At 48.2% G+C, this 22,840-nt stretch overlaps 1 protein-coding gene and 1 long non-coding RNA gene across 4 annotated transcripts in view; both read right to left on the reverse strand.

Moving 5' to 3' along the window:
- LOC144327873 (uncharacterized) overlaps positions 1-22,840 on the reverse strand; it is a 98,861-nt gene that overhangs the window by 1,252 nt on the left and 74,769 nt on the right. The gene's annotated exons all lie outside the window — the stretch shown is intronic.
- The window catches only part of CDK5RAP1 (CDK5RAP1 mitochondrial tRNA methylthiotransferase), a 36,852-nt gene continuing 18,640 nt past the window's right edge, over positions 4,629-22,840 (reverse strand). For 2 of the 3 annotated variants that reach the window (XM_028735640.2, XM_028735641.2), the window contains exons 2-14: positions 21,587-21,918; positions 19,594-19,697; positions 18,985-19,019; positions 18,747-18,847; positions 17,274-17,484; positions 16,203-16,323; positions 14,056-14,286; positions 13,862-13,959; positions 13,257-13,312; positions 12,066-12,196; positions 9,751-9,900; positions 6,509-6,649; positions 4,629-5,284 (exon numbers count right to left, since the gene is read on the reverse strand). In XM_028735640.2, coding sequence (XP_028591473.2) covers positions 5,195-5,284; positions 6,509-6,649; positions 9,751-9,900; positions 12,066-12,196; positions 13,257-13,312; positions 13,862-13,959; positions 14,056-14,286; positions 16,203-16,323; positions 17,274-17,484; positions 18,747-18,847; positions 18,985-19,019; positions 19,594-19,697; positions 21,587-21,918 — 1,801 coding nt within the window. In that variant the 3' untranslated portion in view covers positions 4,629-5,194. Of the gene's footprint in view, positions 5,285-6,508; positions 6,650-9,750; positions 9,901-12,065; positions 12,197-13,256; positions 13,359-13,861; positions 13,960-14,055; positions 14,287-16,202; positions 16,324-17,273; positions 17,485-18,746; positions 18,848-18,984; positions 19,020-19,593; positions 19,698-21,586; positions 21,919-22,840 lie in introns of those variants that run through there. The other variant, XR_013393053.1, reaches the window with a different exon arrangement.

Raw genomic sequence — 22,840 nt, forward strand, 5'->3', positions numbered from 1 at the left:
GGAGACCAAAATGGGGGGCATCTCTCAGGAACTCCCTGCAAATGGCGGGATGAAGGGGCTGCCCATGAAATGAGGGGTCTCTGCCTGTGCCAGAGGGACCCCCTTGGCCAAGGGCTCCTTCTCTCCTGGAGGTACCTTGGGACCCCCAAGAGTCACCTAGTCAACAGGTGTGGAGAAAGTCCTCTTTTCAAGGAAGGGAGGACTAGAATGAAGGGGGGGCTGAATATGCAGACATTAATGCACAGCCGTCCTTTGAAATTTACACTCCCCCCAGTTTTTGCAGTGCAGTCCTCTGGCCAAGAAATTTGTACAAGTAGATAGATATTAAGATAAAGGGAAAATAACCTAGGAAAGCATGTTATAGGAGGAGAAATTGCTTTGCAAAACTGTCCGTGTTAGGAAGAATTGCACGCAACCATGTGTGTATCCAGAGAAATGTACACTGAACTGTTGATGAATTTCCCTGGGGACTTGCCCCCCCCCCCCCAGATCCCAAATGCCGGGAAATGAGAAACAGAGCAATGGGCATCAGGTTCTCTCCTTCCGGCTCCGAGTCCTGCGATTCTAAGCAGCCATATCTGGGGTTGGGGCTCAGGTGCGAGATGAGGGCAAATGCACATCCTTCTCCTCAGGGACACCATTGCTCAAGCCGGGCTGCCAAGGGACTCCTTTTCCCAGCAGCGCCTGATCCTGGCCTCTCTCCTCCTCTCTCTGGACTCTGATAGGATTCCTGCCTTGGGATCCCTTCTAAATCTCCTCTGGCCAGAGAAGGAAGCCTCTGAGCTTAGTCTGAGGGGAAACAGATCCCCCCCATTCTGTTCTGTAGGGGAGGGACCCGCCTCGCAGGGCTGGTTTGGGATGCCTCCAACGTCTCTGAGCAGCCCCAAAGTTGGCTTTTCCAGAAGGTGGGGGACCCACAAACCTCCCCAATCCCCTTCCATCTCGTCCAGGGAACTGGCGGCTTCCCCCACCGTTTTCAGCTTTTTATCCCAGATGTGAGGAGACATGTTTAAAGAGCTGTTCCCAAACTATCCGTTGCTTCAGTTCCTCCAGCGCCTGACCCTTCCTTCCCTCAGCCAGGCTCTTGAGGCCAGAACATAACTGGGCAGAAGTTCCCCCAGGTTTCCTCTTAATTTCTCCAAAATGTTTTCCTGCTCTGCTCAGTCGTGAGCCCCAGTCAAACTCTCCCTCATTCTTTAAAGAGTCCACAATCCGCGGTTTCCTCATCCCTCATTTCTGAGTAAATCTCCCTCAGGAGATCCTTCATTCTGGCCTCATCCAGAAGCTCTGAATTTATTTCTCTCAAAACTGAATAAAAATGCTTCTATATCATCTGCTTTTTGAAATTTTGTTTGTTCCACTGAGGTAACTTCCCCACTTCTCTGTGGAACCAGTCATTCTGCTCTAAGCTCTATTTTTTGCATTTTAAGATTATACATTTCCTTTTCACGTTCCGCCTCTTTCTCTTTCTCCTTTTCTCTGTCACCTGCCTGTGTTTTCGCTAACTGAATCAGCTTGTTCTTGTTCTGCTTGTGTTTTGACCTTTCTTTTTCTTTCTTTCTTTCCCTCCCTTCCTTCTTTCTTTCTTTCTTTCTTTCTTTCTTTCTTTCTTTCTTTCTTTCTTTCTTTCTTTCTTTCTTTCTTTCTTTCTCCTCTGCCTTGTATTTTGGCTAACTGAATCTGTTTTTCTGCTTCTATTCTGCTTTCCATTTCAAGTTCTATCTCCTGACCAGAATTTCCCTCAGAAATCGCTCCTTCAGACTGAGCATGACTGCCTCCTCTTCCCTTGGAGGTTTATGAGAAGGTGCCATTTCCTGACAGGAATTTTCCCTCACCAAAGTATAACACACTTTCTTCTACTTTGGGGATTTTATTTCCTATCAAAATGCTCCACCAATTGCAGCGAGCCCAGTCTTAACCGCTGCTTAATTTTAGGAAGAAAAGCTCTCCGATATTGGAGACTTAGGGAGATGTTTAACAGATGAAAGGATTTATTTTACAGAACAAAGTTGGTAAATCAAAAGGTGTGGCAGGAGATAGAAATCTTTCAAGGAACAGTTATCTTATTTATATATCTATATTAAACCCAGTGGATGTTACAGGCTTCCTGACAAGGTGCTTCTCCATCCTCTGCTTTTTGATATCCTGAAATATTCCTTTGTTCCGCTAACTTCCCCACTTCTCTGTGGAACCAGCAATTCTGCTCTAAGCTCTATTTCTTGCATTTAAAGAGGAAACATTTCTTGTTCTTGGTCTGCCTCTTTCTCCCTTTCTCTGTCACCTGCTTAGATAACTGAATCTGCTGTTCTACTCAAAGCCTGGCTTGTTCTTCTTCTGCTTGATTTTGGCCTCTTTTTCTTTATCTTCTGCCTGTATTTCGGCTAACAGAATCTGTTTTTCTGCTTCTATTCTGCTTTCCATTTCAAGTTTGATCTTTCTAAGTTCTAACGGCTGACCAGAATTTCCCTCAGAAGTCTCTGCTTCTGACTGAGCTTCTCCTTTTGCCTCTGGCTGCCATTTCCTGACAGGAATTTTCCCTCACAGAAATCTAAAACACTTTCTTCTGCTGGTGGGATTTTATTTCCTATTGTGACGCTCCACCAATTGTGGAGAGCTCCATCTTATTTTTTTCTGAATAATATCCTCTGATAGGTGGAGACTTAGGGAGATGTTTAACAGATGAAAGAATTTATTTTACAGAACAAAGTTGGTAAATCAAAAGGTGTGGCAGGAGATAGAAATCTTTCAAGGAACAGTTATTTTATATATACAGTGGTGCCCTGCAAGACGAATGCCTCGCAAGACGGAAAACCCGCTAGACGAAAGGGTTTTCCGTTTTGGAGGTGCTTCGCAAAATGAATTTCCTATGGGCTTGCTTCGCAAGACGAAAATGTCTTGCGATTTCCTGCAGGTCCCCCCCCCCCCTTTTCCCCAAGCCGCTAAGCCGCTTATCAGCTGAGCCGCTAAACCCGCTAAGCTGCTAATAGCGCTAATCCGCTAATGGGCTTGCTTCGCAAGACGAAAAAACCGCAAGACGAAGAGACTCACGGAACGGATTCTTTTCTTCTTGCGAGGCACCACTGTGTATATATATATGTGTGTGTGTATATATATATATATATATATATATATATATATATATATATATGCATATGCATATATATGTATGCATATATATATATATGTGTGTGTGTGTGTGTGTGTGTGTTGTTCCCAGCCTTGGAGTGACTAGTATTCCCATAGTCAAGTAGCATGCAAGAAATAAAATTGCTTTAAACTTCTGAGTTGTGGCAAAAGGCAATGTGCGCAACCCATGTGTGGGACTTGTGTTTGTGTGTTTGCAAACCCCTTTGGAACACATGGGAGCCACACAAGGATTCCTGAACAGGCTTTGCACAGCTCCCATTCATTTCAAGGAAGCTTGAGCGAGAGAGCTTTCAAGTGGTTTGTGTCTTTCAAGGGCTCTGCATGGCTTCTAGCCAGGATGGCTATGCTTTGCCTTCACAGCAGGAGGGAAGAGGGGGTCTTGTGCTCCAATCCTGCTCCCTGGTTTCCCACAGGCAACTGTTTGGCCACTGTGGGAGCAGGATGCTGGACTACATGGGCCATTGGCCTAATCCAGCTTTCTCTTCTGGCGTCTTCTGTTGATGGACAAATTGAGCATGGAGCTCCTTTGATGGGTTTATGTCTCCCATTCCTCCTGTATTCCAAGCATCCTCCTGTGGATCGTGTCCAGCAAAATATACTGCTTGTCTGACTATCTTGTCTCCCCCCACTTTCTTCCATGAAGGACTTCCTACCCAAAATGTCAGCATTGCTATTTCCCCTTCATGAAGGTTTGCTGCAATAAAGTCCTCTTTCGGCGTTAATACGCCTTTTGCTTCCTCTGCATATTTACTTGTTTATATTCAGCGGATTAATGAACCACTTCACAATGTAGAGTTATTGAAGCTGTGTACAATAAAAGAGAAAATGAAGTAAACAAAGAAAAGAAAATGTAATCTTGAAGAGCACTTTGAGTCATATCTACTATCTATCTAACCACCCTTCATAAACCCTAATTAAACATGTGGTCCAAAATGGGCAGAGGAAGGAGATGCCAGATCTCCTTTCCCAATGCAATTAAAATGTGTATAAAATAATTGCTTATATAAAAGAAATTTCAATTCCAATCCAAAAACAGTGGAGCTCGCTTAAGAGGGTCCCATGGGTAGGCAACCTAAGATGTGGCCCAATCGCCTTCTCAATCCGGCCCACGGACGGTCTGGGAATCAGCATGTTTTCACAAGAGTAGAATGTGTCCTTTTATTTAAAATGCATCTCTGGGTTATTTGTGGGGCATAGGAATTCGTTCATCCCCCCCAAAAAAAATATATAGTCCGGGCCCCCACATGGTCTGAGGGACGGTGGACCGGCCCACGGCTGAAAAAGGTTGCTGACCCCTGCTAAGACATACCCTTAGGTGCTGCAACCACAAATGTCAAAATGTGGCATAGGACACATGTCCCAAGTTCTGACCTGACGGGCTGTGCGTGTCACCTGCATTAGCCCAAGGGAAAATACATCAAAATGTGAGTTAACATTATAAATCGGTCCTCGTTCTGCAATAAGGAACCAACATTCAATACTCGGGTCAACAGCTTTTATTTTAAGAAGACATACATTTACATAGGTGGTTTTTTCCCCTATTATGTTTTTACTGTAATTTTACTGGTGTTAGCTGCCCTGAGCCCGGCTCTGGCCGGGGAGGGTGGAGTATAAATAAAATTTATTATTATTATTTATTATTAAAATTATAGGCCAAATTGTATGGCTGGAGCAATCCAGACATGCCTAAGTCATTAGTGACTTAAGTTTCTGCCAATGTTCCTACTGTCCACCGAAGGATACTGGTCGTTCCGCCCCCCCCCCCCCCCCCCCCGGTCAGACAAGTCTCTTTGCTCTTTGGAAGACAACAGCCTTAGAAGTTTCCTTCATCAGCACAAACGTCAACCAAGTGGAGTGCTGGCTGGGCCCCACGTAATGGCAGGTGTACTAGAAAACTGACCCTGCCCCCTGCCTGGCAAGGCAGAGATTGAGGAAGGCTGACCGACCAGGTCATTAAACTGAGCAACCCTCTCAGCAGAGTTGGGACATGCCAGGATCTGTCTCCAGTCCCAAAATCGCCTCCTGCTCCTCCCTTCCAGCCACCCCTTCAGTCTGCTCCTCCAAGCGCTGTGGATCCTTTCAGGGTGGTTCGGCGGAGTGGGGTGCCCCTCAGCGTCTGGGAGCTGGAAGAGGAGATCTGGAAAGAAGGAAGGTGCGTGTACATGTTAGGAGGTGCCCCTGTAATAAGGAACCGGTGAGTTCACCTGCCAGATCGCCTGACCTCCAGATGCAACCACTCAGCCGCTTCCATCTGTGGAACTGGCAGTGCCTACACTTTGGAACTCCCTGCCTATTGATAGCAGGAAAGGCACTTTCATTGTACTCTCCCTGGCACCCACTAGATGACTTCATCTTTGTTTAGTCAAGCCGATGCAGACATTTAGAAAGTTGGTGTGAGATTTCATCCATTTTTAGCCTATCATTTTCACTTTGTGAAAAGTCTTAAATTATTGCTGTTAAAACAATAAAATTACCACTAACAAGAATGATCTTTTTTTGTAAACCACTTGAAGGACTTAAAAAAAATCCAATCATGCGGTATAGACATTTTGTGAAATTAATAAATCAGGCAGTAGGATTTTTCTAGTGTATAGTTTGGTTATGGAACCCCCTCCAGCAGGAGGCAGTGACAGCCACCTACCTGAATAATAATAATAATAATAATAATAATAATAATAATAATAATAATAATAATAATTTATTATTTATACCCCGCCCATCTGGCTGGGTTTCCCCAGCCATTCTGGGCGACTTCCAACAGAACACTAAAACACAATAAGCTATTAAACATTAAAAGCTTCCCTGAACAGGGCTGCCTTCAGATGTCTTCTAAAAGTCTGGTAGTTGTTGTTCTCTTTGACATCTGGTGGGAGGGCGTTCCACAGGGCGGGCGCCACCACCGAGAAGGCCCTCTGCCTGGTTCCCTGTAACATGGCTTCTCGCAGTGAGGGAACCGCCAGAAGGCCCTCGGCGCTGGACCTCAGTGTCCGGGCAGAATGATGGGGGTGGAGACGCTCCTTCAGGTATACTGCGCCAAGGCTGTTTAAATAGCTTTTAAAGAGGATTAGACAATCCACGGAGGGGAAGATGGCCATAGGTGGCCACTAGCCCTGATGGCTCTGTTCTCCTTGTACTGTCGGAGGCAGCATGCCCCGAAATACCAGTTTCTGGGACCCCAAGTGAGGAGAGGGGCTGCTGACCTCCCCCGATACCCCTTTTGGTTTTCCCCCATTAGGGCATCTGGCAGGACACTTGCAGAGGGCAGGATGCTGGACTCGTTTGGCCTTGGAGCGCATTTAGCTGCTACTCTCCTTAGGCCATTTGCTTCTACCTAGGAAAAAGCAAGGGACTGGTCAATCACCTTCACCAGGACATAATCGCCCGGCTGGACTCGGACTTGGGACCCCAAGCCGGTGCCATCATCCACCTCCACGTCTGGGAAGATCACTTTGATGTTGCCATCGTTCCGGCCACACAGGTCCAAGGCTGAGCGTTTGCTTGTCTGGGGAAGCAAGGAGGGCGTGTGTTAAATTTATTTATTTCATTGGTTAATTAACAACAACAGCAACAACAAAATAATGCAAACATAACAAAGAGGGGCAAAAGATTGAAAATGTAAAGCATGAAGCATCACAGCTGAGAAGGAAAAAATTACAAAGATATAGCACAGCTCCAATGGGATAAATCAAATATTGTTTATAAAGATTCCCTTTACAAATAATAAAGCTTTGTAAAAATAAATGTTCTCCACCTGTGAATTCCATCATGATCGAGAATAAAGCTTCTATAGAGTCTTAAACGAGCAGTCAATGAGTAACCTTTTGCCTCAATGTGTGTATAAGGAATAAAATTGCGCCATATATCAGTTAAAAAGAGCATTTGAGTTCTGCCCTTCAGATACTTTTAGTTTATGGGTTATCTTTCCAAGAAGGGCAGTTTGCCAAACTGCTGAATACGAACAATCCAAATTATTAGGATTGAGGGTATTTCAGGATTTGACAGGCATTCCTAAGCCTGGAGGGGAAAAGCTTGGGCAACAGCCATACAAATTTCCAAGTTCAGGACAGTTCAGGACACCAAAATGATCAGGGAGATGAACAACCCCCCATGAAGGAATGTTGCGGCTTTGGGGGCTTTTTCGTTTAGAAAAGACTCAAGAAAGAGGTGACATGCAGAAGTTTATAAAATCATGCGCGGAATGGAGAAAGCGGGGAAAGTTTTTCTTCCTCTCTCCTAACACTGGAACTCTTGGATATCCAATTAAGCTGAACTTTGGGAGATTTGGGGCAGATAAAATAAAATCCTTCACACAGCACAGAGATAAACCATAGAACTCCCTGTCGCAGGAGGCAGTGTGTTGGGATCCACAGAATGCTGTGTGAGATAGTAAGTCTGCAGGCTTGAGTTTGCTAGCTGATGCAATTTATTTTATTTTGTTTCAACTACGGCAGACCAACAAGGCTGCCTGCCTGTAATTAGTCCTCCCATGTCTGCCTCTTCTGCACATAGCAGGTGGTGGTGTCATGGGGTCTGCTTTGAGCATCAAAAAAGGGGGTCAGAGAGGAGAGGAGCTGACTGCTGTGCATTCTGTACTAGTTGCAGTATCCAGGGCTGATACAATCAGCCTGCCGTACTTTCTATGGAGGTGCTGGGTCAGAATGACTGAGCAGTAATGTGCTGACAGTTGATTGGCTGCCATCGGTTTCAAAGGGAAACCTGTCCAGCAGTAATGGGGTGGTGCAGAGGAGTGTGGTCAGAGAGATAGAGTCTTCCTATTTGCCTTGAGGTGCAGCCAGCTACTCTCTTTGACTGTATGAACTGCTCATGTATTACAGCCCGTAGATATTTGTATATATAAAGGTAAAGGTAAAGGTACCCCTGCCCGTACGGGCCAGTCTTGACAGACTCTAGGGTTGTGCGCCCATCTCACTCAAGAGGCCGGGGGCCAGCACTGTCCGGAGACACTTCCGGGTCATGTGGCCAGCGTGACAAAGCTGCATCTGGCGAGCCAGAGCCGCACACGGAAACGCCGTTTACCTTCCCGCTAGTAAGCGGTCCCTATTTATCTACTTGCACCCGAGGGTGCTTTCGAACTGCTAGGTTGGCAGGCACTGGGACCGAGCAACGGGAGTGCACCCCGCCGCGGGGATTCGAACCGCCGACCTTTCGATCGGCAAGTCCTAGGCGCTGAGGCTTTTACCCACAGCGCCACCCGCGCCCCTATTTGTATATATAGCTCACAATAAATATACCGCACTGAAGAACCTGGAGCTCTGAGCATTTCTGCTAAAAGTGCCGCGAAGAATTCGCGACACAGTGATGGCGACCTTAAAAGAAGACGGGACAAATTCATGGGGAAAGCTATCAAAGCCTCCTAGCCAAGATGGCTTGGCTCCGCCTCCGCAACGGGAGGAGGTCAATGCTTCTGAATCCCAGCTGCTGGAAACCGCAGGAGGGGAGAGCGCTTGAATCCTGCTTGTGGGTTTCCCATGGGGGCATCTGATCAGCATGCTGGACTAGATGGGGCATTGGCCTGATCCAGTGGGGTCTTCCTAGGTTCTCATGTTCCCAGCTTGATTACTGTAATGCATTCTGCCAAGGGCTGCCCTTGAAGACTGTCCCAGATACTGTAGCGAGTAATAATAATAATAATAATAATAATAATAATTTCCCCAGCCACTCTGCTTCCAACAGAACACTAAAATACAGTAACCTATTAAACATTAAAAGCTTCCCTAAACAAGGCTGCCTTCAGATGTCTTCTAAAAGTTTGGTAGTTATTTTTCTCTTTGACACCTGGTGGGAGGGTGTTCCACAGGGCGGGCGCCACCACCGAGAAGGCCCTCTGCCTGGTTCCCTGTAACTTGGCTTCTCGCAGTGAGGGAACCGCCAGAAGGCCCTCGGAGCTGGACCTCAGTGTCCAGGCAGAACGATGGAGGTGGAGACACACAGCGAGGTCAGTTCCTCTCCTCTCTGCTCCCCTTTTTTGATGCTAAAAGCAGACCCCCTGACACCACCACCCGCTATGTGCAGAAGAGGCAGGCATGGGAGGACTAATTACAGGTAGGCAGCCGTGTTGGTCTGCCGTAGTCGAAACAAAATAAAATAAATTCCTTCCAGTAGCACCTTAGAGACCAACTAAGTTAGTTCTTGGTATGAGCTTTCGTGTGCATGCACACTTCTTCAGATACACTGAAACAGAAGTCACCAGACCCTTATATATAGTGAAAGGGTGGGGAGGGGTATTACTCAGAAGGATGGTGGGAATGGGTGACTGGCTGATAGGTGTGGTAAACCTGTTGACGACTGTTAACGACTGCAATTGGTCTTAAAGGAAAAAGCAATGGGTGAGATGGCTAAAAATAGCTATATCATGTATAATGAGATAAGAATCCAAGGTCTCTATTCAGACCTGGTCTCTCCAGGGTTTTAAGTTTGGTAATGAGTTGCAATTCAGCAACTTCTCTTTCCAATCTATTTCTGAAATTCTTTTGTAATATGACAGCTACTTTGAGATCTTGTCTAGAATGTCCTGGGAGGACTAAGACTGCTCTCTGCCTCCGCCCTCTTGACTCCTGCGGCATTTATCGAAGTGGCACTCACACTCTCTACCAAGACCACTTGCACTCGTCCCACGGCGGCTGCGTTTGCCCAGGACGCCTCCTCACGAAAGACGGTCATGAGCTCCTTCAGCCGCCTCTGCTTCACTTCAGGGGGCACGTCGTCCTGCAGGCGGTGAAACGCCCGAGTTTTCTGGGGAAATAAAGTGCCAATGACTCGGAGGCAGAAGCCCTGGACCTTGTTCAAAAGGGGTCACCTGCATTCTGCACACACCGCGTTCAAAATTCTGTGGCTCCTCAAATTCTGCAATGGGAATCAGAGAATTGTCGAGTTGGAAGGGGCCAATAGAAGTTATGTCCAGATCAAGGGAAGTCATAGGCTTCAGCCTTGGTCAAACCACACCTGGACTCCCACGTCCAGTTCTGGGCACCACAATTCAAGAAGGATATTGACAAGCTGGAAGGTGTGCAGAGGAGGACGAACGAAATGATCAAGGGTCTAGAAACCACGCCTTATGAGTAACGGTTGAAGGAGCTGGTTACCGTATTTTTCGCTCTATAAGATGCACCCGACCATAAGACGCACCTAGTTTTAGAGGAGGAGGACAAGAAAAAAAAAAATTCTCTCCCTCTTTGCGCAGCGCCCCTTCAGCGAAGCAGCAGGAGAAATGGAGCCCCTTCCATTTCTCCTCCCACTTTTCTCCAGCAAAGCGGGAGGAGAAACGGAAGGTGCTCCGTTCCTCCTCCCGCTTTGCTGAAGGGGCGCTGCACAGCTTTCTCTCTCTGCGCAGCGCCTCTTCAGCACTGATCCCTCTTGCTGTTCTGGCTTCTGGGATAGCCGTGCCAAGCCTCTTCAGGGCAGGGGGAGCGCTCCTCCCGCCACGCTCAGGAGGCTTTGCGTGGCTATCCCTGAAGCCAGGAGAGCGAGAGGAATCAGTGCACACCGATCCCTCTCGCTCTCCTGGCTTCAGTGATAGCTGCACAGCCTGCATTCGCTCCATAAGACGCACACACATTTCCTCTTACTTTTTAGGAGGGGAAAAGTGCATCTTATAGAGCAGGGGTCTGCAACCTTTAAGACAAAAAGAGCCACTTGGACCCGTTTCCGAAGAAGAAGAAAAACTGGGAGCCGCAAAACCATTGCGACATTTAAAACAAATATATCTCCGGAGCCACGATCTGACAGCGGGCGGGAAGGTGACTAACGCACGCACCGCCCCCATGCGACGTCACAGCCAGTACAGCGCCCGCCACAGTGGGGAGTGTCGGGGCGCACAATGCGCCTCCTCCCCTCGCTAGTATCCACCCCGGAGCCGCAGCAAAGGTGTAAAAGAGCCACATGCGGCTCCGGGGCCGCGGGTTGCGGACCCCTGTTATAGAGCGAAAAATACGGTATGTTTAGCCTGGAGGAAAGAAGACTCAGAGGTGATATGATAGCCACCTTCAAATATTTGAAGGGCTCCGTCCAAAACTGGAAATCACCAGAAATTCCTACTATTGCGCAGTGGCAGATGAAAATGATGAGTTATGCAGGGCTAGCCAAACTGATGGGAAGAATCCGGGATCAGGACAATCAGAGGTTTCAAGAAAGTTGGGAGTAAATTTATGGTGTATTTAAAGGATAATTGTAAAACCTTAAACACACTGGCAGGACTGAAATAGCTCTTACAATGTACAACAGATATAAGTTAAAAAATAGAATACGCGATGTAAGAAAATAAGGGATATTAGCTGAAGGGAGGGAGGAGGGAGGGAAGTCGCAAGCTCGGCAGAGCTAAAAGTATTTAAGTGATTTATTGTATTGTATTATAAAAATCCCGGAAGTGTCTGCGGACAGCGCTGGCTCCCGGCCTCTAGAGTGAGATGAGTGCACAACCCCAGAGTCTGTCAAGACTGGCCCGTACGGGCAGGGGTACCTTTACCTTTTATTATAAAAATATGTATAAGGAAAACAATAAAAAATATATATTTTTAAAAAACACAAATATCTGAAAGGCTGTCACATGGAAGAGGGAACAAGCTTGTTTTCTCCAGCTCTGGAGGGCGGAACCCTTTCATGTCATGTGAACCAATGGCATCAAATGATGTGAAAGGAGATTCCAGGAAGGACCTTTCTGACGGCAAGAGCCATTTGACAGCGGAATGGATTCCCTCAGGAGGTGGTGGCATCTCCTTCCTTGGAAGTTCTTAAGCAGAGGTTGGCTGGCCAACTTCCAGAGCTTCTGTGGTTCCTGCACTGCAGGGGGTTGGACTAAATGACCTTTGGGGGTCCCTTCCAGGATCTGCCCCCCCCCTCCCTGGGACTTGGAGTCAGAATGTGCTTGCTTGGTCCGTTCAGTAAGGGGCTGCCGTTCTCACCTCCCTCATGCTGTAAGCAAAGATGAAGGCCGTGTTGTAGCCGACCTCGCGAAGGAGGGACAGCGTCTGCCGGTGGTCGTCTTCCGTCTCCCCGCAGAAGCCAGCAATGAAGTCGCTGCTGAGAGTCACATCTGCAACGTGAAAGGGACAAAGTGAGACACTCAGCGGGAATCAGAGAGAATGGGATGGTGCAGCAGGTGGAAAACAGCGAAGAAAAAGGAGGTTCTTTATGTCTCAGCACACACGTACTATTTACTGAATTCATATACAGTGGTACCTCAGTTTACGAACTTAATCCATTCCGGAAGTCCGTTCTTAATCCGAAACTGTTCTTAAATCAAGGTGCGCTTTCCCTAATGAGGCCTCCTGCTGCCAGTGCCCTTCCACCATTCAGATTCCATTCTTAGACCAAGGTCAAGTTCGCAGACCGGACACTACTTCCGGTTTTGTGGAGTTCGTAAACAGAATCGTTCGTAAACAGGACTGTTCTTAAACCGATGTACCACTGTACCGTCCTATACCCGGAGGTCTCAGGGCGGTTCACAGAACAAAATCAAAATGTAAAACCAAAAAATACATAATCGAAATAAAAAAAAAACAACCCACTTATGATCATTAAACCTCAGGAAGGAATTCCTAACTTCGCTCAGCTCTGGAATGAGGTGCCCGTCAAAACTCTCATTTTGGGGAAACTTCAACAAGAAGAGGGCAGCCTCTCGCCCAGCCACTTGCTCCAAGGAAAATTGTATGTATGCCTTGAGAGCAGCAGATCAGTTCACAGCCGCTTTATGCTTCCATCTGACAGCCTGAGAATCTTGGCTGCCACATTCTTCTTGGCATTCCTTCCCGTTCTACAAATCTATGCAATCTGTGACACCACCAGCACCATACATTTTGAGCAACCTTGTCTTTAATATCATTCTGGCCACCTGGCCTTGAACCCAGCCTGCTTCTTCAGCTCCCCAATCCCTGCACCCTCTCCTGGCACTCCCTTGCCCATGAATCTCCTGTCTCTGGAAGCAGAACTATTTCCCCATCACACCAACACAGAGAAATTATGCAATGCAGCCCCGGCACTGCACTTTCACACGGGCTTACAGGTGAAGCTGAAAGTCCATAAAGATGGAAGTCAAGCCAGTAGGGAAGTGGGAAGAGTAAGAATCAGCAACAACGGCTACAGGAGGAACCAACCTGGCAAAGAGTCTCGGATGAGGTGTACGAGCGCCAGGTAAGCTTCCCGGGTATATCTGGGTGGGTGAAGCAGAGAGGGCGAAGTTAGGAGGCACTGGTACCCTGTGGCATACAGATACAGACAGGCTTCATAAGAACTGCTGCTGCTGCCCAGCAAGGACTGGGATATTTTGGGGAAAGTTTTGATATAGTAAAAGGTAAAGGTACCCCTTCCCGTACGGGCCAGTCTTGCCAGACTCTGGGGTTGTGCGCCCATCTCACTCAAAAGGCTGGGGGCCAGCGCTGTCCGGAGACACTTCTGGGTCACGTGGCCAGCGTGACATCGCTGCTCTGGCGAGCCAGAGCCGCACACGGAAACGCCGTTTACCTTCCCACTAGTAAGCGGTCCCTATTTATCTACTTGCACCCGGGGTTGCTTTCGAACTGCTAGGTTGGCAGGCGCTGGGACCGAGCAACGAAAGCGCACCCCGCCGCGGGGATTCGAACCGCCGACCTTTCGATCGGCAAGCCCTAGGCGCTGAGGCTTTTACCCACAGCGCCACCCGCGTCCCCACGTTTTTTTGATATAGTAGGGATATCTAAAATGTGCAAGAGCTCCGACTCACCCTCTCCTCATCGCCTCCAGGATACGGGTGCTTCCGCTCTGGACTGGGAGGTGCAGATGTTTGCAGATGTTGTGCCTCTCCTTCATGAGCTGGAAGACCTGCCGAGAACACAGTGGCCATCAGTGGACCCCTGGCTGTGGGCAACCACTTGCCCTAGGCCAGTAGGCCAGCAGAGGAAGGGGAGCTAAACCCACCTCGTCCGGGAAGTCCTTGGGGTGCGGGGAAGTGAAACGGATCCTCATTTCCGGATCGATGGCGGACACCCGGTCCAGGAGGTCCGCAAAGCGCAACCCACCCTGCTTGGGCTTGTAGACGGAGCTGAAGCCGCGACTCAGCTGAGTTGGGGTTGCCGAGAGGAACTGGGCCTCGGAGGTGTCCCGGTAGCTGTTGACGTTCTGGCCCAACAGGGTGACCTCCTTCACCCCCTGCAGAGGGAGGCAGTGGGTCATTATTGGCAACATGGGCAAGGAGGCACAGAGGGAGGGGTTGGAGGGAGAAGCCAGGAACCAAAGGCATTTTACATCCCATCCAGGCAAGCAATAAGCAACACCGGAGGTCACAGCAGCATTCCAGCCAAGGCAAAAAAACTCAGAAATGGAGGGTCCCGGGGTGCAAAGCAGGCATGGTGAGTGTAGTGATCAGATGGGATTGTTGTTGTTGTTGTTTAGTCGTTTAGTCGTGTCCGACTCTTCGTGACCCCATGGACCAGAGCACGCCAGGCACCTCTGTCCTCCACTACCTCCCGCAGTTTGGTCAAACTCATGCTGGTAACCTCGAAAACACTATCCAACCATCTCGTCCTCTGTCGCCCCCTTCTCCTTTTGCCCTCCATCTTTCCCAGCATCAGTGTCTTCTCCAGGGAGTCTTCTCTTCTCATGAGGTGGCCAAAGTCTTGGAGCCTCAGCTTCAGGATCTGTCCTTCCAGTGAGCACTCAGGGCTGATTTCCTTTAGAATGGATGCGTTTGATCTTCTTGCAGTCCATGGGACTCTTAAGAGTCTTCTCCAGCACCATAATTCAAAAGCATCAATTCTTCGGCGATCAGCCTTCTTTATGGTCCAGCTCTCACTTCCATACATCACTACTGGGAAAACCATAGCTTTTACTATACGGACCTTTGTTGGCAAGGTGACGTCTCTACTTCTCAAGATGCTATCTAGGCCTGTCATTGCCCTTCTCCCAAGATGGGATTACTATGAGGAATTATAAAATATGCATCCAGCCATTGTGTCCGCGATGAAAGCACTGCGTTGACTGGGTTCGATTCATCGACAATAATTTCTGATCAAATCCCACAAGCTTCTACATTTACGCATTTTTCCTCTACTGCCCGTTTCTCTTCTGTCTGACAGGCACGTATAAGCATTCTAAACACACAGCCCAGTTGCCAGTTGCTGCACCAGGCATCCTAGGCCATAAAAGATGATAGGCAGTCTCTTTGATGTACTCTTCCTTGATTTTGTTAATCTTAGGGCCAGGGAATAGTTTTTCACATGAAGGTGATAAAGGTCCCTATCTTCCGTGCCATCCTTCCTCTCATGTTTACTGCTTGTTTATGACCTCCGGGGGTTGCTGAATGCATTCCTCCTTTTTAGTCCTGCTTTATTTACCCCAGAACAGGGGTCTGCAACCTGCGGCTCCGGAGCCGCATGTGGCTCTTTTACACCTTTGCCGCAGCTCCGGGGCGGATACTAGCGAGGGGAGGAGGCGCATTGTGCGCCCCGACACTCCCCACTGTGGCGGGCGCTGTACTGGCTGTGACGTCGCATGGGGGCGGTGCGTGCGTTAGTCACGCACCATCCCAACGTCACCTTCCCGCCCGCTGTCAGATCGTGGCTCCAGAGATATATTTGTTTTAAATGTCGCAATGGTTTTGCAGCTCCCAGTTTTTTCTTCTTCTTCGGAAACGGGTCCAAGTGGCTCTTTTTGTCTTAAAGGTTGCAGACCCCTGCCCTAGAAGTATGCTGCTTAAATTAGCTTTTGGAATTTAACTCTGTCCCCACGTGGGGTTTGTTGAAATGCTCAGAGGAAATCTGATTGGTTCTTACAAACACTGTGTAAAAAGTTCTTTTGTGAATAAAACGACCTGGGCCGTGGGATGGAGAGGAATTATTATTCTACGCACCCCTCCCAGAGTCTTGCTGGTCAAGTCTCATATGTATTCTATTAATCAGAGTCCAATCCTTCCTTGTTTTGGGAACACTACAGTGAGGAATAAGGCTGGGCCCAGGCAGAGAGGCCTGGGGGGAGCACACCCACCCCCTGGGCCTGGAGATCCCCATTTCTGGCTTCCAGGTCTCCTCCCACCTCCCTGCCCGCAACGCAGCAGACAAGCTGGTCACCTGGTCTGAGAGTGCTTGCACCTCCTGCAGGATGGAGGCCACTGGCCGGCTCCTCTCGCGCCCGCGGGTGAAGGGGACGATGCAGTAGGTGCACATGTTGTCGCAGCCGCGCATGATGGACCTGTGTGTGAGAGAGAGAAGTCCCCCATGGGTTACATACGCTTCAGGTTACAGACTCCGCAAACCCAGAAATAGTACCTTGGGTTAAGTACTTTCTTTCAGGATGAGAACAGAAATCGTGCTCCGGCGGCACGGCAGCAGCAGGAAGCCCCATTAGCTAAAGTGGTGCTTCAGGTTAAGAACAGTTTCAGGTTAAGAACGGACCTCCAGAAAGGATTAAGTACTTAACCCAAGGTACCACTGTACTAATATTAATTATGGGGCAGGTTTTCAGCATCTAGTAAAAACATTCCTGTTCAGCCAAGTCTACCCACATGCTTAGAAAGTTGGTGCGAATTTTAGCCTGCTTTAGTGTTTTAACTTTTTGTATGTTTTAAACATGGTGGTGAGTTTTTCTCAATTTTATTGTTTTATCCTTTTATAAACCACTTTGAGCAGTTTTTTCACTATCAAGTAGTGTAGATTATGTGTGTGTGTGTGTGTGTGTGTGTGTGTGTGTGTGTGTGATCACCATTTATATCCCAGGATTCAAGATGGTTTATCAGAATGACACAAATAAAACATAATAAGCTAAAAATATGGAAAATATAATCACTAAAAAGGAATTAAAAGCAAACAGAACTTAAACCGTATTTTTTTTAAAAAAAAGCCTTCAGGAAATGCCAACTGCAATTTCTTCAGATTGTATATTCAAACATGAGGGCTAGCATCTTGACTTTTAAAATGAGGCTATTTCAGATCCAACTGCCTGCAGCCCATGGAGCTTGGCTCGTAGAAAGAAGCAGGCTCTGCAACTCAGAGGGAGGCAAATGCATGCATGAAGATGAGAGACTTGGGACCTCAAAGAGCTCTGGTCACTTTGAACAGATTCGCAGCCCGTGTGCAAGAGCACTTGAACTCGCAACCCCACAGAGCCTGACCGAAGGAGCAAGCGGCCCACCTGGCACTTACACGAAGGCCGACGTGGGGCTGGTGCTGGTGTGGACAGGAAGGATGTCTGCGTAAGTTTCATCCAGGGAGAGCAGGACGTTGGCGGCTTGCTGGCCTGTTTCGGCCACTGCCAGGAGCCTGGGAAGGTCGCGGTAAGAATCAGGGCCTGCCACAACGTTGACTAACTTCTCCCGCTCCAGGATCTTCTCCTTCAGCCTCTCAGCCATGCAACCTGCAAACAGGGGAGAACTGTTTGCTGCTGAATATATACTTTGCATGTTAAGGAGATATTTTTACTGTTTTTACCATTAATTTCATTGATGCTTTTGAATGATGGTGCTGGAGGAGACTCTTGAGATTCCCATGGACTGCAAGAAGATCAAACCTCTCCATTCTGAAGGAAATCAGCCCTGAGTGCTCACTGGAAGGACAGATCCTGAATCTGAGGCTCCAAGACTTTGGCCACCTCATGAGAAGAGAAGACTCCCTGGAAAAGACCCTGATGTTGGGGAAGATGGAAGGCACAAGGAGAAGGGGACGACAGAGGACGAGATGGTGGGACAGTGTTCTCGAAGCTACAAATATGAATTTGACCAAACTGCAGGAGGCAGTGGAAGACAGGTGTGCCTGGTGTGCTCTGGTCCAGGGGGTCACGAAGAGGCAGACACGACTAAACGACTCAACAACAACAACAACTGTTAATTTCACTGTCTTCCAATTTATCGTATTTTTCGTCCCATAGGACGCACCGGCCCATAGGACGCACCTAGTTTTTTTGGGGGGGGGAATAAAGGGGGGGAAATTTCCTTTATTTCCCCCCCAAAACCAGGTCGGGGAATCCAAACCAGGTCGGGGAACAGCGGGATGACGGCGCTGCACCTCCCCACTGTCCCCCGAGCTTGTGGGGCTGCCTGATGTCTGCCCGAAGCGCGGGGCGCTCTGCTTCAGCGCGCCCCGCGCTCCGTGCAGCAGGCTGCTATCCACAGCTGAGGGAGCCCTGCGGGACCTTCCGCAGGGCTCCCCGGGCTGCGGATGTCTGTCTGGCGTGCGGGGCGCTCTGCTTCAGGGCGCCCCTCGTGCCGGGGGGCAGGCTGCTATCCGCAGCGTAGGGAGCCCTGCGGGAACTCCCGCAGGGCTGCCTAGGCTGCGGATGTGTTCCTGAAGCCTGGAGAGCGAGAGGGGTCGGTGCGCACCGACCCCTCTCGCTCTCCAAGCTTCAGCGAAAGCCTGCATTCGCCCCATAGGACGCACCCAGATTTCCCCTTCATTTTTGGAGGGGGAAAAGTGCGTCCTACAGGGCGAAAAATACGGTATTTGTTCAATCTGTATACTGCCCTTCATCTGTAGATCTCAGGGAGGTTCAGAGCATAAAAATACAGGATAAAAACACAAAGTGCATAATAAAAACAAGAGCAAGAACAAAACAATACACCCTCTCCCCCTTCCTATGCCCTACCCAATGCCAATCCCCCCTGCTGTGGCGTTTCGCCTTACCTAATATCCCGATCCGTAAGGGCGCTTGCAATCGAGGCCGCTTGGACTTCAGAGCCGTGAGGTATCGTAAGCGGTTCCAGATTGTCTGCTCAGCCTTCTCCCTGAGAAGGATCAGCAAAGGATCAGCTTTTCTGCCAGAGCCAGGAAACTATTTCTCCGAATGACGCCAACGCACGTCACAATAAGCGAAGGTTACCTCTGTTGCCCCCCGTTTGGAAACCAGATAATATTTCCGTACCTGATTGAACACGTGACAAGGAGAACCACATCTGCCTAATGGAAGAGAGAAGGAGAAGGGGATAAATAAAAGGGAGAAAAAATATTTCTAAAACCGGATGGGAAGCATCTGAGGCCAAATGCTCCATCTAAGTGGGACAGAACTCTAGTGCCAGACTAGAACCCTCAGACTCAGATCATTCTGTTTCAAAAAGAAAAAGCAAACTTCCTAGCCCTCAAGGTGGAAGAGAGCCAGTGGTCATGGCAACATGTGCCATGGGCTTCGAAACCGGAAAATCTCAAGTGTTTCTCCGACTGCCATAAATCCCCACGCTCTCAGTTCCCTGAAGAAGAAGAAGAGTTTGGATTTGATATCCCGCCTTTCACTCCCCTTCAGGAGTCTCAAAGCAGCTAACATTCTCCTTTCCCTTCCTCCCCCACAACAAACACTCTGTGAGTTGAGTGGGGCTGAGAGACTTCAAAGAAGTGTGACTGGCCCAAGGTCACCCAGCAGCTGCATCTGGAGGAGCGGAGATGCGAACCCGGTTCCCCAGATTACGTGACCACCGCTCTTAACCACTACACCACACTGGCTCTCCCTGCCACAAACAACTGCGGAGGCCAAGCTTACCTCCTCCAGACTGCTGGTCCTGAGGTAGCCATTTTTCTGGAGGATGGACCAGGCGATCTCTGTATCGTTGACATTCATCTGACAGCCATAAGTCTCCAGGTACACTGCAAGGGGTATGGAGGAGGAGAAGAGGAGGAGGAGGAGAAAAGGGTGGTGTAGTAACGTACCACTCGCCCACGCTACCCTTCCATCACCCGACTCTGCTCTCCGGCCAGTCCAGGTTTCTTGAGTAGGTTAGCGAGGGAGTTACTTTTCACAAACACAGGCCGAAATCACACCGGTAGGGCTGCCACCACTCCCTTTAGTTCAGGGGAACCCAAAGGCACAATCCAGGGAGAAGAGAGTGTCCAATTTAACCTGGCAATTCCCCCCCTCTACAAGCTGAATCCACAGACTTGCAGACAGAAATTCTTACGGTAGAGCGTAACTAAGCGGAAGGCTTGGATTTAGCTATTCCCTCGGAAAAGGCACAAATACCAACAGGCTCTAATATAAAAGTTTATTTTAAAAGAATAACTGAAAACATGTTGAAAACCAACAGGCACATCTTAGAAGTCTTACAAACATAAAATAACAACGTTGTACACTATAACTAGCTGTTACATACTCACAAAGGAACACAGATAAAGTAGTGAGAGTCCTTTCAAGCTGTTGCGTAATGGAGCTGTTTGAGGGTTTCCATTTCAAAAGGACGTAACGACGGCTATCGGTGGAAGTTACAGCCGGGCATCTTTGCAAGTTGCAGAGCAATGGCAGAGAGCCATTCACAAACAATTCCTTGATCCTTTTATTTACAATTCTGACTTGGCGTCATAACTTTTAGCCAATCAAGAAGCTTAATTTGATCAGCTCACTCTTTTTCAGCTGGGTCAGGTTTAGGTTTGAACCCTGATCAAAGAATCTTCCTCCCACCTGTGGAAATTAACCAGATCCCCAATTCTCAGCAGTTTGAAAACAATTAACCTCCGGGAGGGGAAAAGAGGTTCACACCCCTAAACCCAGGTGTCAAGCCTTTCATTAATCAAGGACTCCTTTCCTCCCATAAAACTATCATGGCAAGGAGCCAAAAAGTCTGGGTTTAAAGATACACAGCTCCCTTTCCCAGGGTCCTTGCGGCTGACAAAGTACCCACAAGGCCACACTCCTTTACTTGACCAAGGAATGATTTTCTAAATATGTCTACTTTACTACAGGTGGGTTTCTTGGGGAGGGGATCAAACGCTCTGTCTCCCATTCCCATCACTGATTCTTGCACTGCAGGGGGATGGACTAGGTAACCCATTGGTCCCTTCCAACTCTACAATTCTATGAAAACAATCAAAAACCGAACCATCAATTTATGAAACACGGCAAAGACACTTAAATGTCATCTTTACGATAACCCCATGATATGGGTGGATGGTTCTTCCTGTTTTGCAGCTGGGAACTGAAGTAAGACTTACCCACAGTCTTCGTCCCCAACTAATTTCTAACCAGAGAATAGAAAACCATGCTTATTGTGCTGTGTACTGGTCTCTGATGAAGGAAGATAATCTGCTGCTATAATTGATTAGCTGCCTTCTCCAAGCAGAGATCTGATTAGCCTAGCAAAAATAATGTGTTTTCGTGAGGAAGGTGTTTGTTTATGCAATAAAGGTATTTAAATTTGCAAAGCACACACAAGAGGCTGTATCTATAGAGAGAGAAATGTGGTTCAGGCATTTCTTTCCAAAGTGTTTAGGCCTAAATTATAATCTTGGAAGCATGTTTGTGATGTCTGCTGTGTGAATGCAATTCCCTTGACACATCACGCCTGAGTTTGGGAGCATGACATTGGCAAGGCATCAGGACTCAACCCGCCATCCCCACCTGCAGCCCCCTGCAACCTCCCTCCTTTCCACACAGGTTGCAAAACCAGAATTGAGAATCTGCAATTCCAGTCTCCAGATGAATCCTCAGCACCGGAAGGTGTGTGGTGCTGTGTGGCAGGACAAAGCAAGGCAGCAACACAGACCTTTTCTTGGGGCATCTGCCAGGGTGCTGGAGCCAAGATAGGGTGCTGAGTCCTCCGCTGCTTCAGCTGGCAAACGGTGAGTTTCCTGCACAGCTCCAGCGTCTTGTAGGAAATGCTGCAATGACGGCCCTGCCGCCAATTTAGCATGAAAATCTTCCAGGCCTCCTTTGCACTTTGCTTCTCCGCTGGGCACCTCAGGATCCAAGCCCCTGGTGGAAGCCCAAGAACAGGGTCCAGCCGGTTGCAGGGTCCAGCGTGGAGGCTGCCGACGGCACACCCTCAGACCTCCCACGATGCAGCTGCGTATGGACTGCATCTTCGCCTCCTGCGCCCTAAGACAACCGACAGATTAGTGGCTGCAGCAACCTTTTCCAAAGGCAACATCAAATGAAACACAATCCAACCAGTGGAAAGCACTTGAGTACTGGAAAGAGCACAGACGTCAATGCAAAACGTCACGTGCAACAACAGCGCATTTCTGCATGAATGGAGAAGTTGTGGTTCTCCAAAGTTTCACAACAGGTGTGCCTGACACAGCCTCCTCTGAGTGCCCCTCCAGACTGACCGGAAAAACAATAGTGTGTTAATGGTCAATTTATACATATCGTTCTGCTTTGTTCTGAGATGCTTCCCCGATGTTACCAGATTATTGCCCTCTGGAGGGGCAGGCCTCAAGCTACAGCTCAACAGAAGTGGGACAAAAAACAACAGTAGCAGGCTGGAGAAAAAAAGTGAAAAACATTTATTGAATACAGTGGTACCTCAGGTTACATACACCTCAGGTTACATACGCTTCAGGTTACAGACTCCGCTAACCCAGAAATAGTGCTTCAGGTTAAGAACTTTGCTTCAGGATGAGAACAGAAATCGTGCTCCGGCAGTGCAGCGACAGCAGGAGGCCCCATTAGCTAAAGTGGTGCTTCAGGTTAAGAACAGTTTCAGGTTAAGAACGGACCTCCAGAGCAAATTCAGTACTTAACCCGAGGTACCACTGTATGTGGAAGATACATGTGTACAGCTGAAAACGCTGGCAGCATTAAGATAAATAATTTTTGATGGATGTAAAAGTGGAAAACTGATTTGAATGGTTATAGTAAAATATGCAGGGATGTATGATATGTAAAATGAACAGTGGAAAGAGAAAAGAAAGGGAAGCCATTGGATATTTTAAAGTCTGTAAAATGTTTATTTGAGATTGTAAAACTGATAATTTAATAAATATTTTTTTAAAAAAGAAGTGGGACAAAAAAACAA

The sequence above is a fragment of the Podarcis muralis genome, chromosome 5, assembly GCF_964188315.1.
Source record: "Podarcis muralis chromosome 5, rPodMur119.hap1.1, whole genome shotgun sequence".
In the NCBI taxonomy this organism is placed as follows: Eukaryota; Metazoa; Chordata; class Lepidosauria; order Squamata; family Lacertidae; genus Podarcis; species Podarcis muralis.